At 36.6% G+C, this 16,582-nt stretch overlaps 1 protein-coding gene across 2 annotated transcripts in view; it reads right to left on the bottom strand.

Moving 5' to 3' along the window:
• Positions 1–16,582, bottom strand: part of caskin2 (CASK interacting protein 2) — a 109,855-nt gene that overhangs the window by 39,146 nt on the left and 54,127 nt on the right. For both annotated transcript variants that reach the window (XM_049464642.1, XM_049464641.1), the window contains exons 4-8: positions 13,618–13,715; positions 12,015–12,160; positions 7,902–7,997; positions 5,301–5,413; positions 116–224 (exon numbers count right to left, since the gene is read on the bottom strand). In XM_049464642.1, coding sequence (XP_049320599.1) covers positions 116–224; positions 5,301–5,413; positions 7,902–7,997; positions 12,015–12,160; positions 13,618–13,715 — 562 coding nt within the window. The remainder of the gene's footprint in view (positions 1–115; positions 225–5,300; positions 5,414–7,901; positions 7,998–12,014; positions 12,161–13,617; positions 13,716–16,582) is intronic.

Raw genomic sequence — 16,582 nt, forward strand, 5'->3', positions numbered from 1 at the left:
CAGACCCTTCTCATTCAGTCTGAGGTCTGAGCCAACACCCCGGCTGCCAAGTATAATATGAGAATTGGCCGACAACAGTTTTATGAAACCTCCGTTTGCCGAGTATGGTGCTCACATCCAACAGCAGCTTCACGACTTCGGTTTTCCCGTACAGCGCCGCCTCGTGAAGCGCCGTTCCGGCTTTAGTGGTTCTGTTGATGTCGATTCCGGATTTCAGCAGCAGCCTGGGAGAAATAAACGCACATGAAGAAGCAGAATTACAATCATTCATCCTGTGGAACATGCGGGAGCTCATGCCTGCGCTGGAGGACTAATTGCTGTGTATAATGAGCTCATCGCTCTGTGAAGTGATTCATCTACAGAATATTTTAAAAGGCGGCTGGTTGTTTATCTGGGGCTGTGATGAATTCCAGTACGGGTTTCTGTATGATCCAGCTCGCACTGCGACGACGGAGCTGCAAACCCTCGTACAAACAAACCCCCCCTCTCCCAGGTACAGGAATGTTTAGAGTGTATTCAGACAGGCAGACAGCAGCTGGGGAGAAGAGGAGAAGAGAGAGAGAAAGAGAGAGAGAGAGAGAGAGAGATCATGCGGAATGCCTGGTATGGTGAGGAAAGTACACAAGGAGATCATAAACTCCCACGCCAGCAAATATTCTCCTAATCCAGGGAGTTCTGCTCGGTCGCGCTGCAGTACACACTCAAATATATTCCTTTATATATATATTTACAGCCTCTCACCTGCTCAGAATTTCACTGATACACCAAAATACCTTCTAGAGTCACTGTAGAAACCAAACAACTCAATGCTGAGTGCATAGAAAGTGGGGCAAAGACCAAAATGTGCCTTGTGCCAAAACCCCGGCTGCCGAGTATAATATGGGAATCAGCCCGCAACAGTTTTATAAAACCCCGATTGCAGAGTATAATATGTGAACCAGCCCGTTTTCTGAGTATAATATGGGATTCTGTCCAAGGTGCTTGCACCAACTCCCCGGCTGCCAAGTATAATGTGGAAAACGGACTGCAACGGTTTTAAGAAAACGCGGTTGCTGAGTATAATTTGGGAATTGACCCACAACGGTTTTATGAAAACTGTTATGTAAAGTATAATATGGGAATCAGTCTGAGGTGTGTGCGCCAACACCCCAGTTGCTGAGTGTAATGTGGGATTTGGCCCACAACGGTTTTATGAAAACCCAGTTGCTGAGTATCATATGGGAATCGGCTCGCACCAGTTTTATGAACATACAGTTTCCAAGTATAATATGGGGATGGGTCCACAATGGTTTCATGAAAACCTGGTTGCCAAGTATAATATGGGAATTGGTCCATAATGGTTTTATGAAAACCCTGTTGTGAAAAAGGGTCTGAGACGCTTGCGCCAACACCCTGTTGCAGAATAAGCTCCTGAAACCCTGACTTTAGGATCTAACAATCAAAAAAGATGTCTTCAATTAAAAATTGTTGTTTATTGTCAAAATGAAAAACTATCTTTGACCCAATTAGTCCAAAAAACAACTTTTATCTTTCGACAGCGAGCAAATAAACATCAGGAGAATAGTTTTAAACATAAAATTGGAGGATAGTTTTGTGTCTGGCCCATGTTTCTGTCTGAACTGGCTGTAGAAACATTTGACTGGGATTCCCACACTCTTAATTTCAATCAGTTGAGTGTTTAATGTTGTCATGTGACCACTAGATGATACAGCAGTGTGTCCATATGAGGCCAAAGGGTTAAAGTTTTGCAAAATGATTAAGTGTAATGGTGCAGAGAAGCACAAATATGATGTCCTCATATGAGGACGCAGGGTCTCAAGAGGATATAATATGGGAATCGGCCCGCAACCGTTCTACAAAACTCCGGTTTCTAAGTATAATGTAGGAATCGGCCCGCAACAGTTTCATTAAAACCTGGTTCCCCAGTATAATGTGGGCATCAGTCTAAGGTGCTTGCACCAACACCCCGGTTGCCAAGGATAATATGGGAATTGGCCCACAACAGTTTCATGAAAACCTGGTTGCAAAGTATTACATGGAAATCGGTATGAGGTGATTGAACCTCCGATTCTTTCCGGTTGCGAGGAGAAGAACTGAGAGAAGAACTCCCCTTCATACTTCAACCAGTGGCTAGACTCCTCATTAATCTCATGTATCTCTGGTACATATGTAATCAGGGTTGCCAGATATAGACATATAGACACTTGTATTATTATTATATTGCTTTATATTGTAAATACAACACTACCTGCAAAATATTATTTTCTCAGAAGTTTACATTTAAATAACATAGTAAGGATGTAAGTTATATTTGGACCATAGTATATTCCTTTTCTTGGACTGCATAAATATGGCCAGACACATTAATATAGTCTTCAATGTTAAGTTTACAATGGGAAAAATACTCTATAGTAAAATGAGTTTATAACTGAGTCTACCTTCAGCACAATCTCTGTGCTACAGTATACTCAGCTCTCACGGCTCCAGCTCAAGCTACAAAGGAAATGATCCACTGCAGAGTCACCTCCCCAGCCCACGTCCATCTCAGAAAGGTCACTCAGGGGTCGACTGTGAGCTGCTTTGCTCAGGAAAGTTAAAAACTGCTTTTCTGAACTGTCTCTTCTTCCTCAGCCAGAGGCTGGCCTAGTTCTGAGGAGGAGGATCCTCTCAGAGTTTTAGTCTCATGATGGACAGATTTCATTTAAAAACTCCATCAACTGAATTCATAAGCAGTGCAGCATCACAGAGCAGATCATCAGGATTCATGTTTTAGCTGCAGCGGTGCTGTTTGGTCTGAGAGTGATACTGACTGCAAAAACAGAAAATAGGAAATGCTTGATCTTCTATAGGGGAGGAACAGGAGAGATGTCCACCACTCTGGGGATCAGGCTGTGGGTAAATTGGAAGAAAATAAAAATCCTACGTGAAAGAAAAAGCTGAGTAATAAACCAGTACAGCAGTAGAAATGACAAAACTCCAGTTTAAAAGCACTGTTCATCATTTAATTCTAAATTTACAGCAGCTTGTGTGCAGATCATTCTGAAGCTGTGTTAACATGTGTGATTAATAGTAATACTACCTACTAGTATTACTAAACTAACACTGTGCAGCTCGATTTAGGGTGTGTCAGTGTGTCTTTGCTATCATAACGACGGGAAAAGTACACCTTGCTCAGCTCAAAATGCATAAAAGTCATGTACTAATTCTCTTAATTAATCATGGGTGTGGTTAATTTTAGCCGAAACGTGAAATAAACCAATCAGAGTGTCTCTTGCTCATCATTCTGTTTAAGAGTAAATCAGGTGAGCTATGTCTTTGGTGTATTGCTATAGTAACGGTGCAGCTACCTGGACGTGGCTAGCTAGGTCTCTGTTAATCTTAGTTCTCCCACCGGTAAGGCTAGCTAACTCGCTACTAAAGTTAGTATGTTAGCTAGCTCACCACTAATGTTATCTAGCTCTCTGTTAAACTTAGTTCTCTCCAACATAATACTAGCTAACTCACAGCTAAATTTAGTATGTTAGCTAGCTTGCTGCTAATGTTATTTAGCTCTCTGTTAACCGTAGTTATTTTCTCTATAACATTAGCCAGCTCACTGCTTAACTTAGTTCTCTCTGCTGTAAATTTAGCTAACCTGCCACTGAAGTTAGTATGTTAGCTAGCTCGCTGCTAATCTTAATTCTCTCTCCGGTAATGTAGCTAAATAGCTGCTAACAGTAGTACTAAAGTTATTATGTTTGCTAAATCTACACTAATGTTATCTAGCTCTCTGTCAACCTTAGTTCTTTTCTCAGTAACATTAGCTAACTCGCCGCTAACGTTAGTATGTTAGCTAGCTCGCTGCTAATCTTAGTGCTTTCCCTGGTAATGTAGCTAAATCGCTGATAACAGTAGTATGTTATGATAACAGTTGCTAATGTTATCTAGCTCTCCATTAACCTCACTTCTCTTACTGTTAACATTAGCTAACTCAGCTTAAGATAGTATGTTAGCTAGCTCGCTGTTAACCTTAGTTATTTTCTCTGTCACATTAGTTAACTTGCCGCTAACATTAGTTTGTCAGCTAGCTTGTTGCTAATGTTAGCTAGCTCTCTGTTGAATTTAGTTCTCTCGCCGGTAACATTAGCTAACTCGCTGCTAAAGTTAGTATGTTAGCTAACTCACCACTAATGTTATCTAGCTCTCTGTTAAACTTAGTTCTCTCACCAGATTACATGTTTATGATGGTCCACCGACATTAAAAATCTGAAAATGTAATACCTACAGCAGAAAGTGCAGTAAATTTAGGAGAATTTAAGACCTTAGTTTTTGGATTTAAAATTTTACAACATTTTGAGACTTTTTAAGGACCCTGATAAAACTTATTATTATTAAGCTTATTATAGTATTTAACTTTTATTTAATGTTGTAAAGCTGGAAACACCAAGCTGTGTTGGATATGGAAAGTGCTGGAGATACGAGGTGGAGCAGTTGAGTGACCTGCGAAACCCAACCGGCCCTCAGTCCCCAACATATCATCACTCACACACTCAGCCAGTCACTCATCCATCCACAGGTTCATTCAACATCACCCCCCCCAACACATACTCCCTCACACACACACTTCCTGTACAAACACACACATGTCACACGTCAACACAGAGGCCAGACATCACCTGAACAGACGCCAGAGCGACAGTAGCTCACCTGTGATACAAAACACCTACTGACTTACACACACACACACACACACACACACCTACACACACAGAACCAGTGTTGGGCACGTTACTTTAAAAAAGTAGTTATAGTTACTAGTTACTTCTCCAAAAAAGTAACTGAGTTACTAACTGAATTACTCCACTATAAAAGTAACTAGTTACCAGTAAAAGTAACTATTGCATTACTTTATTTTTATTTACTTTATTTAGTTGAGTAGTTGTTTCTTCTCATAATCTGGATTAGAACATTACTCAAATATTCACTATTCACTGTATACCTGTAACTCTACCTCTTCACTACTTTACTTTAACTGATGCTCTCAAACACTTTATTAAGAGACAAGAAATTCAAGTAATTAACTCTTGATGAGTTCAGCACAGCTGTTAACTGAACGCCTGAATTCCAGGAGACTCTACCTTATAAAACTGACTCTCTCTCTCTCTCTCTCAGACTCCGGCTGCTGATGGAGAAGCAGCATGATCTACTGTACTTTCACGCTCACACTCCGGCTGCAGTTGTTTTCAATGTATTTTAAGGTAAATATGATATATAACGCTACTTTAAGTGTTTTATTTTGTAAAGATAGTGAGCTGGAGGACCTGATGATGTCTTTATGGCCGTTTCGGGCAGCGAGGTGCAGGGGTGTGTTGTCTCGTCCATTTCCTTCCAGCAGAGCCACCACCATGTTGCTGCTCAACAGCAGTTGTGCTACCTGATAAAACACACACACATACAAACATATCAAGAAGCTTTAATAACATTTAAGTGGACAGCATTTCAGTAAAAAGCTTTTATTTAAAACAAATTATGACTTGACGCTGGTTTTAATATTGTGGCTGAACATTTGCCATTATACCATTATTGTAACACCATCAACAATCCTAGATTAGTGTATAAATCATTTGATTACTTGAAATAACTATGCTTGCTTTAAAATAAATAGAAATAATCTGAAAGTGGGCGAGTGGTGCAGCTGTCTAAAGCGCTAAAGCCCTGCCACTACAATGAGGCTGGTTTGAATCCCGGTCATGCAGCTTGCCATCAGCTGCCGGAGCCCCGAGAGAGCACAGTTGTTCTTGTTCTCTCTGGGTGGGTACAGTACAGTAGATGGCGCTCTCTCTCTATCCCGTCATCACTCCTCCTAGGGTGATGTGGATCAGCACAAGGCTGCATCTGTGAGCTAATGTATCAGAACCATCCGAGCATTAGCGCTGTGATGCTACTTGGCAATGAAAAGAGTTCACATGTATCGGAGGAGGCGTGTGCTGGTCTTCTTCACCCTCCTGGTGTTGGAGCATCACTAGTGATAGGGGGGGATATACAGCTGATTAGCAGCTGAATTTGACAGATAAATGGGGGGAAAAATGGGAGAAAATTAGAAAAATATATTAAGTTAAATTACAGGCGATACAGTTTCAGTACACAGCTTTCTTTTAATATAATTTATGACCTGATTAAAGCTGTAAATACAGGAAGAGGGCCGGTCGACTCGATCACCACACCTGGTTATATTAATATCACTCTTCACCTGCAGCAAGTTTCCAGCTGAGGCTTCCTCTCTTCCTCCCTCAGCCCAGAGACCGATTCCACTGCTGCACAGCGGCATCTGCATTCTGTAGCGCCGAAACGACTACAGCGAGAGATTAAATAGAAATAGTCCACCCAGGCAAATCTAGTTTTAAATGAATTAAAGATCTCACAGCGCGGCTTACGCACTACTGTCAGAAAAGCCCTCAGAGAAAGCCCTTCATCCCTGTAGCTCTGCCATCCGCCGGGAGCTGCTGTTACCAGTTTATTTATCCCGAAACTCGCAAAACGTTCAAACATTACAGACTCTGAGCATGCACTGCAAAATATTCTCCCAAAATTATATCATAAGCTGATGATTCCAGCTCCAGTCTGCACTTCCTTTCCAGCAGAGAGGAATCCCCTCATACCTACTGCAGCTCTGGACGTTTAGGCTAACGTTTGCAGTGTAGATTATTAAACAATTAACTCGTAAATAAAGCTCAACTCAATTTGGATGATTGTGAATCAATTCACAAATGATAAAAATGTTATCATCGATTTTATGGATGATGTCGGGATTTTTATTTTATTTTATTTGAATTATTTCCCATTTTCTCCCAATTTATCAGGCTAATTGTCCCACTCATTCAGCTGCCAATCAGCTGTATATCCTCTATCACTAGTGATGCTCCAACACAAGGAGGGTAAAGAAGACCAGCACACACCTCCTCCGACACATATGAAGTCAGACTCCGCCTCTTTTTGATCTTTTTGCCGAGTAGCATCACAGCGCTAACGCTCTGAGGAAATCACAGCGACTCGGTTCCGATACATCAGCTCACAGACGCAGCCTTGTGCTGATCCACATCACCCTAGGAGTGATGAGGGGAAAGAGAGAGCGCCATCTACTGTACTGTACCCACCCAGAGAGAGCAAGAACAACTGTGCTCTCTCGGGGCTCCGGCAGCTGATGGCAAGCTGCATGACCAGGATTTGAATCTCCCAATCTTCCGAGTCAGCGCTTCAGACTTAAATATCAGTTAATTAAATCTAAAAAACAATTGCTGTGTGTATATAATTACACATAATACTGCATTATGTGCATAATACTTTGTTCATATGTAGATCAAACACAGATCAGCCACAACATTAAAACCAGCTCCAGATACACATTACAATACCGTCAATTTTGCTGTTTAGCACAAGCTAACAAGAGCTATTTGGTGCTTAACTCATTATGTGACAGTTCTTACATCTCCTTCATCTGCTGACTCACCACAGACAGTAAGTACAGATCCCTCCCTCAGACAAAGTCTGCTGGATAATCCTGCTGTGTACTGTCTAAAATTCTTAACCAGCACACAGAAATGACTAAAATGTCATTTCTTCAACTGATCTAGTGGGCGGGGCTCTGGTGGGCATTGGCGGGTTAGGGGTGGAGCCAGGGTGGTTCTATGCAGGTTTCCTTATTGTGATGTCACAATAAGGGAGAAGCATCCAAACGGCTCGTAGATGCAAATAATGAATCAGGGCAGTTTAGACCCAAGTGGAAATACAAAGCCACACAAAAAGTGAGATTTAAATATTATTTTTCTTTTTAAGTAGCTAAATGCATACATTTATGGACATCCACACATACAGACACATCGTGTCTATCAGCCAATCACACGATTAGTGTTTCTCAAACTAACCTTCAGTCTCCCGAACTCACAGGCCAGGTCCAGAGGCGTCTTCTTGGCCTTGTTGACCATGCAGGGGTTGGACTGGTGCTGTAGCAGCATCTCCGACTGGAATCATGAACAGAAGAACACAAAAACACATTAGTTAGCAGGTAGAACAGCAGCTACACTACTCTCTACACTGATAAAGTTCAGATTTACACTAGAATTAGGAATGTATCATATCTCCTGATTATCAGACAAACTATGTGATATAAATACTAGTGTTTAATTAAATACTTCAGTAGAAGTTGTTGAAATATCAAACTCAAGCTTTTAACTTTTTAAGTAAAAGTGTTTAAAAAAGTACTGGTTTCAAAACTACTTTTAAAGTATAAAAGTAAAAGAAATAAGGAGAAAAAATAAAGCCATTAAGAACAAAAGCTTAGGCCACGCCCACAGAGTCCTATAGTGCACTAACCCCCCACCCCCAATTCAGCAAAAAAATAAAATAAATAAATAAATGAAGTAAAGTTTACTAAAAGAAAGGATTGATTCAGTAAAAATAAATGAAGTAAAGTTACTAAAAGAAAGGATTGATTCAGTAAAAATAAATGAAGTAAAGTTTACTAAAAGAAAGGATTGATTCAGTAAAAATAAATGAAGTAAAGTTTACTAAAAGAAAGGATTGATTCAGTAAAAATAAATGAAGTAAAGTTTACTAAAAGAAAGGATTGATTCAGTAAAAATAAATGAAGTAAAGTTTACTAAAAGAAAGGATTGATTCAGTAAAATAAATGAAGTAAAGTTTACTAAAAGAAAGGATTGATTTAGTAAAAATAAATGAAGTAAAGTTTACTAAAAGAAAGGATTGATTCAGTAAAAATAAATGAAGTAAAGTTTACTAAAAGAAAGGATTGATTCAGTAAAAATAAATGAAGTAAAGTTTACTAAAAGAAAGGATTGATTTAGTAAAAATAAATGAAGTAAAGTTTACTAAAAGAAAGGATTGATTTAGTAAAAATAAATGAAGTAAAGTTTACTAAAAGAAAGGATTGATTCAGTAAAAATAAATGAAGTAAAGTTTACTAAAAGAAAGGATTGACTGAAGTTCAGTTCTCTTATTTACTCTGTGTAACATTTAAGTCTTGAAACCGAGTTGAAGTTACTTAAATTTATCTGAAATTAAATTTACTTAAAAAAAAAGCGAATGCAGAAAGTTGAGAAACTTGATTTAAGTACATTTTAGTCATCATTTTTTTCAGTGTACGCTGACATATTCTCATAAAAGAGCAGAAAAGGGAAATATGTGGATTGTATTGTGAGCGGTGTTGTTTTATTGGATTGGGGGGGGGGGGTGAGGGTATCCAGTGTCCTGATGTGTGAGAAAGGGCAGGACGAGGGGAAAGGGAACACTGTGGACGTTGGGTTTGGGAATCCGTCATTCTAACCCAGTTTTTGAAAGCTTTGTTTGCACAGCAGAAGCAGCTGAAAAATGCATTGTTCTGAGACAATACTGAGGACGGGCTGAGTAACGGTATCAGTACTGGGGAACTCTGGGTAGCCTGGAGCGTGCAGAGACAAGCCTCGCTCTCCAGCTTCTTCTTCTTCTTCTCCTCCGTCTCTCACCGCAGGCTAAAAACAACAAACACTGAGCCACCGATCCTCCGTCAGACTGAGCATCTTCTAAAAGAACCCGCTTTTATCCTCCAGATCCAGCAGGTCATCTACAGGACTCTACAGGACTCTACAGGACCCGGCAGCACAAAGGTACAAATTCCACAAACATCTGTGCAAACAGAACCTCAGCTTTCTTTAGGTACATGTACACTGAAAAAAATGATGAGTAAAATTTACTTCTACTGCATTTGTTTTTTTTAAGTAAATTTAATTTCAGATAAATTTAAGTAACTTCAACTCGGTTTCAAGACTTAAATGTTACACAGAGTAAATAAGAGAACTGAACTTCAGTCAATCCTTTCTTTTAGTAAACTTTACTTCATTTATTTTTACTGAATCAATCCTTTCTTTTATTAAACTTTACTTCATTTATTTTTACTGAATCAATCCTTTCTTTTAGTAAACTTTACTTCATTTATTTTTACTGAATCAATCCTTTCTTTTAGTAAACTTTACTTCATTTATTTTTACTGAATCAATCCTTTCTTTTAGTAAACTTTACTTCATTTATTTTTACTGAATCAATCCTTTCTTTTAGTAAACTTTACTTCATTTATTTTTACTGAATCAATCCTTTCTTTTAGTAAACTTTACTTCATTTATTTTTAGTAAATCAATCCTTTCTTTTAGTAAACTTTACTTCATTTATTTTTACTGAATCAATCCTTTCTTTTAGTAAACTTTACTTCATTTATTTTTACTGAATCAATCCTTTCTTTTAGTAAACTTTACTTCATTTATTTTTACTGAATCAATCCTTTCTTTTAGTAAACTTTACTTCATTTATTTTTAGTAAATCAATCCTTTCTTTTAGTAAACTTTACTTCATTTATTTTTAGTAAATCAATCCTTTCTTTTAGTAAACTTTACTTCATTTATTTTTAGTAAATCAATCCTTTCTTTTAGTAAACTTTACTTCATTTATTTTTACTGAATCAATCCTTTCTTTTAGTAAACTTTACTTCATTTATTTTTACTGAATCAATCCTTTCTTTTAGTAAACTTTGCTTAATTTCTGCATACAATATTACATAATTACTAATTTTCTAATTTGTAAAGCACTTTGTCCTTTGACTTGTGTATAAAAGGTGCTATACAAATAAACTTGCCTTGCCTCTGTTTGGTTTGTTTTCACACAGACATAAAGATAAGCCCCGAGTTTCCTAGTTGGAGGCACGTCAGTAACAAGAGGAGAATAAATTGATGCAGACAGTTCATATTGTAAACTGCTTACACTTCCGTTATTGCTACAACACTTTAACACCTGAAGATTGTTATTTGCAAACTAATAAAAATCACTTGCAATACATGGAAAAATAATACTTACTAGTAATAATTACTACCTCCAAACTTGTAAGTCTGAATTTCTGAGTAGGACTTGAAGGCAGCAATAAACCTAAATGTTCTCTCCTCTGATTGGTCAGGAGGTAAGAAAGTAAATACAGTGAGAAGATTCTGTGTAGCTAAATACACTGCGCTTTTAAACACAGTGTTTCTAAAGGGACGTGCAGCGCACTCACAGCTGTGAGCAGTGAATGCAGCACATACTGTGCTGTTAGCGTGTAAACAGCATGGAGCAGCAGCAGCAGAGCCAGTGTTTGTTCATAGCTGTGGAAAGTAGTGTCATCTGGCTAATATATCAGATTAAACTGCTCCTTATCAGCAGTTTAGCTCAAATTGCCGTACTAAAAGCACAAACAAAACAGAGTTTATTTTAACTGGATCAAATAGTTCTGGAGTGAAAACACCTAAATTGTTATAGGCAGATATTGATTTCTGAACTCTTAAAACTTTATGAATATGAACTTGTTTTCTTTGCATTATTTGAGGTCTGAAAGCTCTGCATCTTTTTTGTTATTTCAGTCATTTCTCATTTTCTGTAAATAAATGCTCTAAATGAGAATATTTTTATTTGGAATTTGGGAGAAATGTTGTCTGTAGTTTATAGAATAAAACAACAATGTTCATTTTACTCAAACATAAACATATAAATAGCAAAATCAGAGAAACTGATTCAGAAACTGAAGTGATCTCTCTATTTTTTCCAGAGCTGTTGATGTAAAAAACCCAATCACACAAATTAATAAATAGTGTAGAAAATGTAGAAAAATTTCCATGCATAACAAACAGAAGGAAAACAACTAATAATAATTATGCAAGCCGTAATCATCAACAATAAATAAAAGAATACGCTTAAAATAAATCACTCTGTGTGTAATTACATCTATATAATATATAGAGTTTCACATTTTGACCTGAGTTACCGAAATAAAGTAACTTTTCAATCACATAATTATTTTTTGAGAGGCACTAGTGGTGCATTATCTCATCATCATCACGTTTTAAACCTATATTTGTTATTTTAAATAAGATTTTTGCCAATAATCAAACTTGTGCACTTGTTTAGCCCAGCGATCGCGTTTATGAAAGTTGCTACAGGTAAAGATGATACAGGTGATTACTCACCACCTCATAGTGTCCGTACTGAGCGGCCAGGTGTAGAGGGATCTGTCCGTCCTGAGATACTCCATTAACAGAAGCTCCGGCTCTCAGCAGCATCAGCACCGACTCAGCCTTCCCCTGCCACGCAGCGTAATGCAGCGGACGCATTCCTGCACCCGCAGCACAAACCGACAGAATGCAGCATTCAGAACACTGTACTGTTTACACTGTACTGAACATAAAAACTCAACATTACATCAAATAATACAGAAATAACAGCAGAAAACAAATCAGACACTGTTCTTGTCTCACTAAACAGCTGCTGTAGTTGTTTGTTACTCTATATATTTAATTAAATCCCAATTTTTTGGAATCCATGTTTTATTCTGTTTTTATTCCACTGGATACTGATTTCTGTGTCGATACGCATCACAATATAACACACTTTTTAAACTAAAGCAATACATACTAGTTTAACTCTATACACTCATACAGAATATAAAAAGCTATAAAGCAATAATGCATTTTTCATCTGTAGCCATAAACGTTTGCTTTGAAGAAATTTCATACAATTTATAGCAAAAATACAGCAATAATTACAATAATCACATTACATTACATTACTATACATAAATACATTTTAAAAGAAGTGCAGTATCACACTTAGACTTGTATATAAATATATACAAAACACATTATAATACATTAATAAAGCATTACAACCATGAATATACATATTTATAGCAATGAATGACTTATTATAGACATGCTTATTATTTAATGCAAAAATAGAGTAAAAAAGCCTTATAACTATGATTATATATATATACATATATATATATATATAGCAATGAATGACTGCCATTATGACTTTTATATTATAATCTGGTTTAAAATATCACATATATGTTGTTATTAATACAGTATATTTCCATGATGGACATCTGTAACTTTACTTTACAATACTTTATAATTGAATATACGCTACTATAATAATTCATACAAGTACGATTAATGAGTAGTTAAAAGTAATTACAGCATGCTTTGTTGTGGTTATTGGTACTGACACAAAACATCTTATAAACACAGCTGATGATGCTAAAATTGTGATCACAGGTTATAATGTCTAATGAGCATGTATATAATAAGTCATACACTGTTATAAATATGTATAACCATATTTGTAATGCTTCACGAATGTATTATAATTTGTTCTGAGAATGTTTATGGAGTCTAATTAACATGAAATTCATAGAAAGTGTTATCGAAGTACATATGATAACACTTTCTATACATAGATATTTATTAGATGAAATCAATATTTGGTGGAATAACCCTGTTTTGTTTTTAATCACAGTTTTAATTTCATGCATCTTGGCATCATGTTCTCCTCCACCAGTCTTACACACTGCTTTTGGATAACTTTATGCTGCTTTACTCCTGGTGTAAAAATTCAAGCAGTTCAGTTTGGTGGTTTGATGGTTTGTGATCATCCATCTTCCTCTTGATTATATTCCAGAGATTTTCAATTTGGTAAAATCAAAGAAACTCATCATTTTAAAGGTGCTCTCTTATTTTTTGTTCCAAAGCTTTATATATATATATATATAAGTAAAGGCTGTCTCACCGTTACTGTCCTTGATGTCCACCGTAGCCTGGGCTTCCAGCAGTAGAGACAGCAGGTCGACGGTTCCAGTAAGAGCTGCATGATGTAGTGCTGAGAACCTACAACACCAACACCATTAAACACAGAGAAAACAGGATCATGAGTTAACATCGGGGCTAATTTAAAATCTAATACTATAATAACTGTTACATTAAGAGGAGTAAAGCAGTAGAAAGATCTAGAAAGAAATGTTAGTGTTTGTAAAAACTGCAGCGTTGTTTAAAACGTTTAATAATAATAATAATAATAATAATTTCTCCTTCAGAGTTTCACAGTATGTTTTTGTGGCTGTTTTACTGCTTTATTTCTCTTTAGTTTTCAGTGTCTGAGGAGAGCTCTGTGTCCTCTCTGAGTTTCCCCGCGGCTGTGTTTATGTCATTAATTTCTAAAATTAATAACTTAGTATCTCAAAATAATGATTTACTGCCTCAAAATAATGATTTACTGCCTCAAAATAATGACTTACTGCCTCAAAATAATGACTTACTGCCTCAGAATAATGACTTACTGCCTCAGAATAATGATTTACTGTCTCAAAATAATGATTTACTATCTAAAAATAATATGATAGTATTTTTAAATAATAATAAAAAAAATTTTTGGATTGGATTTTTGTAAAATGGTGTGAATGTGCTCCAAGACAGCTCACAGAACTACAAAGTTAACTATCCACAGAGTTTTATATTTTTTTATAGCAATTTGTATAATAATAATACTAATCATAATAATAATAACAACTAATAAATAATATTTTTTAGTTCTGTTTTTCTATCTTCTATTATTCCATTAATGTCTGATGTTTCTGGTTTTTGCTGTGGTTTTACTTCAGTATTGAGATATTAAGAACAAAAAAGGATTTAAAGCTGATATTTCGATACTTTAAAAGAAGTATCGAAAGTCATACTTTTTGTTTTCATAAAACACTACTTGCACAATAAATAAATTCTTATTTTTTAACTCTTAAAAAGCTTCTTAAACAGTCGTCTCCCTCGGCTCAGTGTGTTCTGAGAAACCGTCTGAGGTTCTCTGTATATAAATAAAGCTTTATAAATTATGAAATATGAGACACACTAGCACAAAAGCACAAAAGCTCCACGCTGTTAAAATACGAATGTGCCAAAGTCAGAGCTCACCCGGCTCTTAAAGGGAATGATGAGCAAGAGACACTCTGATTGGTTTAATATTTAATGTTACGCCCAAAATTGACCACACCCATGATTAATTAAGAGAATTAGTACATGACTTTTGCTTTGTGTTTCGAGCCGAGCAAGGTGTCCTTATCCTGTCGTTATGACAGCAAAGACACACAGACACGCCCTAAATCAAGCTTCACGATGCGTAAATGACTGGTGTACTATAGTTCACTAAAATAAATATTTTACAAATCACACACGTTTATATACATATTAAAAAATGAATTAAATGAATAGCGTCAGTCCTGCACATATGTAAAAAGATATGCATTATAATCCAGTCTCAGAAACACCCTGAAATGAAGGGAATATTAAATGCGAGTTCACTGTTTTAATGTAAAATGTACTGATGATCAGTGATGGTTTGGAGAGTCATGTCTGTCATCTGCTGGTGTTGATCCACTGTGTTTTATTATCAAGTCTAAAGTCAGTGCAGTTTTGTTTTCCCACAAAATCTTACAGCACTTCATATCTTACAGCTTCCCTCTGCTGATAACAACTTTTATGGAGATGTGGATTTCATTTTCCAGCAGGACTTGGCACACTGCCCACACTGCTTGCCAAAAGTACCAATTCAAAGTATAATCCAGTCTAAACAATGTTTAGAATCATTGATTCTAATCTGCACTCGATTCCTGAACCGATTCACTCAGTGAGAGTCGACTGTACACTACATACACATCAAAGTGTCCAAACACCACACAGATCACATGATCACACATGCACATATAATTCACAAAATATATCAGCTTTTAAATGCATTATTTTTCACTTTCGTCTGCTTTCAGTGATCAAGTAATTCAATCATATTGTTAATCTTTTCTAAGTTTTCTTTATTTTATAGTTGTATATAAAATAATAAATGCATGGATTCATGCATGGATTTTACAAGATCCTGGAAACCTGCAAGATGCAGGAACACCTTTATATATTTTCAGAGATGAGCATTATTAAGAATATAAAGAGTAAAATGAGATGTATTATATATATATATATATCTCACTCTTGCACATTGTAATAAAGCATATGATATATATATATATATATGAGATATGCATCATAATCCAGATGCAGAAATGCCCTCAAATTCTGAAATGAAGGGAATATTAAATGCGAGTTCACTGTTTTGTTAAATCTCTGAGGACCGGGTTCACTCTGCGTTTACTAAGCGCCTTAAGTCGACAATAAGACGTAGCTGGCTAACTTTCTGACGTCCACCCACAGGCTCTGAGAATGGCAAGTAAAACATGTGTCAGTAGCAGTAATAACTGTATAATTAGCCCCAGATTAAGCTGACTTTTCCTCCGCCGAGTCGGACTCGGACCGGATCTGGTGGAACAGCACTAATCCCAACAAAACCCCTCTGTCTGAGCTCGATAAAAATATAATTTGTGATAAAAAATGTCTCTGGACTGATTCATACGAGGAGGGATTTCTACTAATGATTCTTACTTTCATTTAGTTTCTCATTTCTTATGTTCAGAGGAGCAGAACTGCTTACATCGAGAACCAACGAGCGCTATGAACATCTCAGTACAGAGCCTGAGTCAAAATCACGCACTCTGAACTGATGTACATCCAGTTTCATATATATATATATATCTGATGCATCAGGCTGCAGGGAGCACTGATGAGTGAGCTCAGATTACACCTCAGATTGTTTTATAATAAATATTATAAATGTCTATATATTAGGGGTGGGCAATATAATATCGTATACAATATATCGTGAC

The sequence above is a fragment of the Astyanax mexicanus genome, chromosome 15, assembly GCF_023375975.1.
Source record: "Astyanax mexicanus isolate ESR-SI-001 chromosome 15, AstMex3_surface, whole genome shotgun sequence".
In the NCBI taxonomy this organism is placed as follows: Eukaryota; Metazoa; Chordata; class Actinopteri; order Characiformes; family Acestrorhamphidae; genus Astyanax; species Astyanax mexicanus.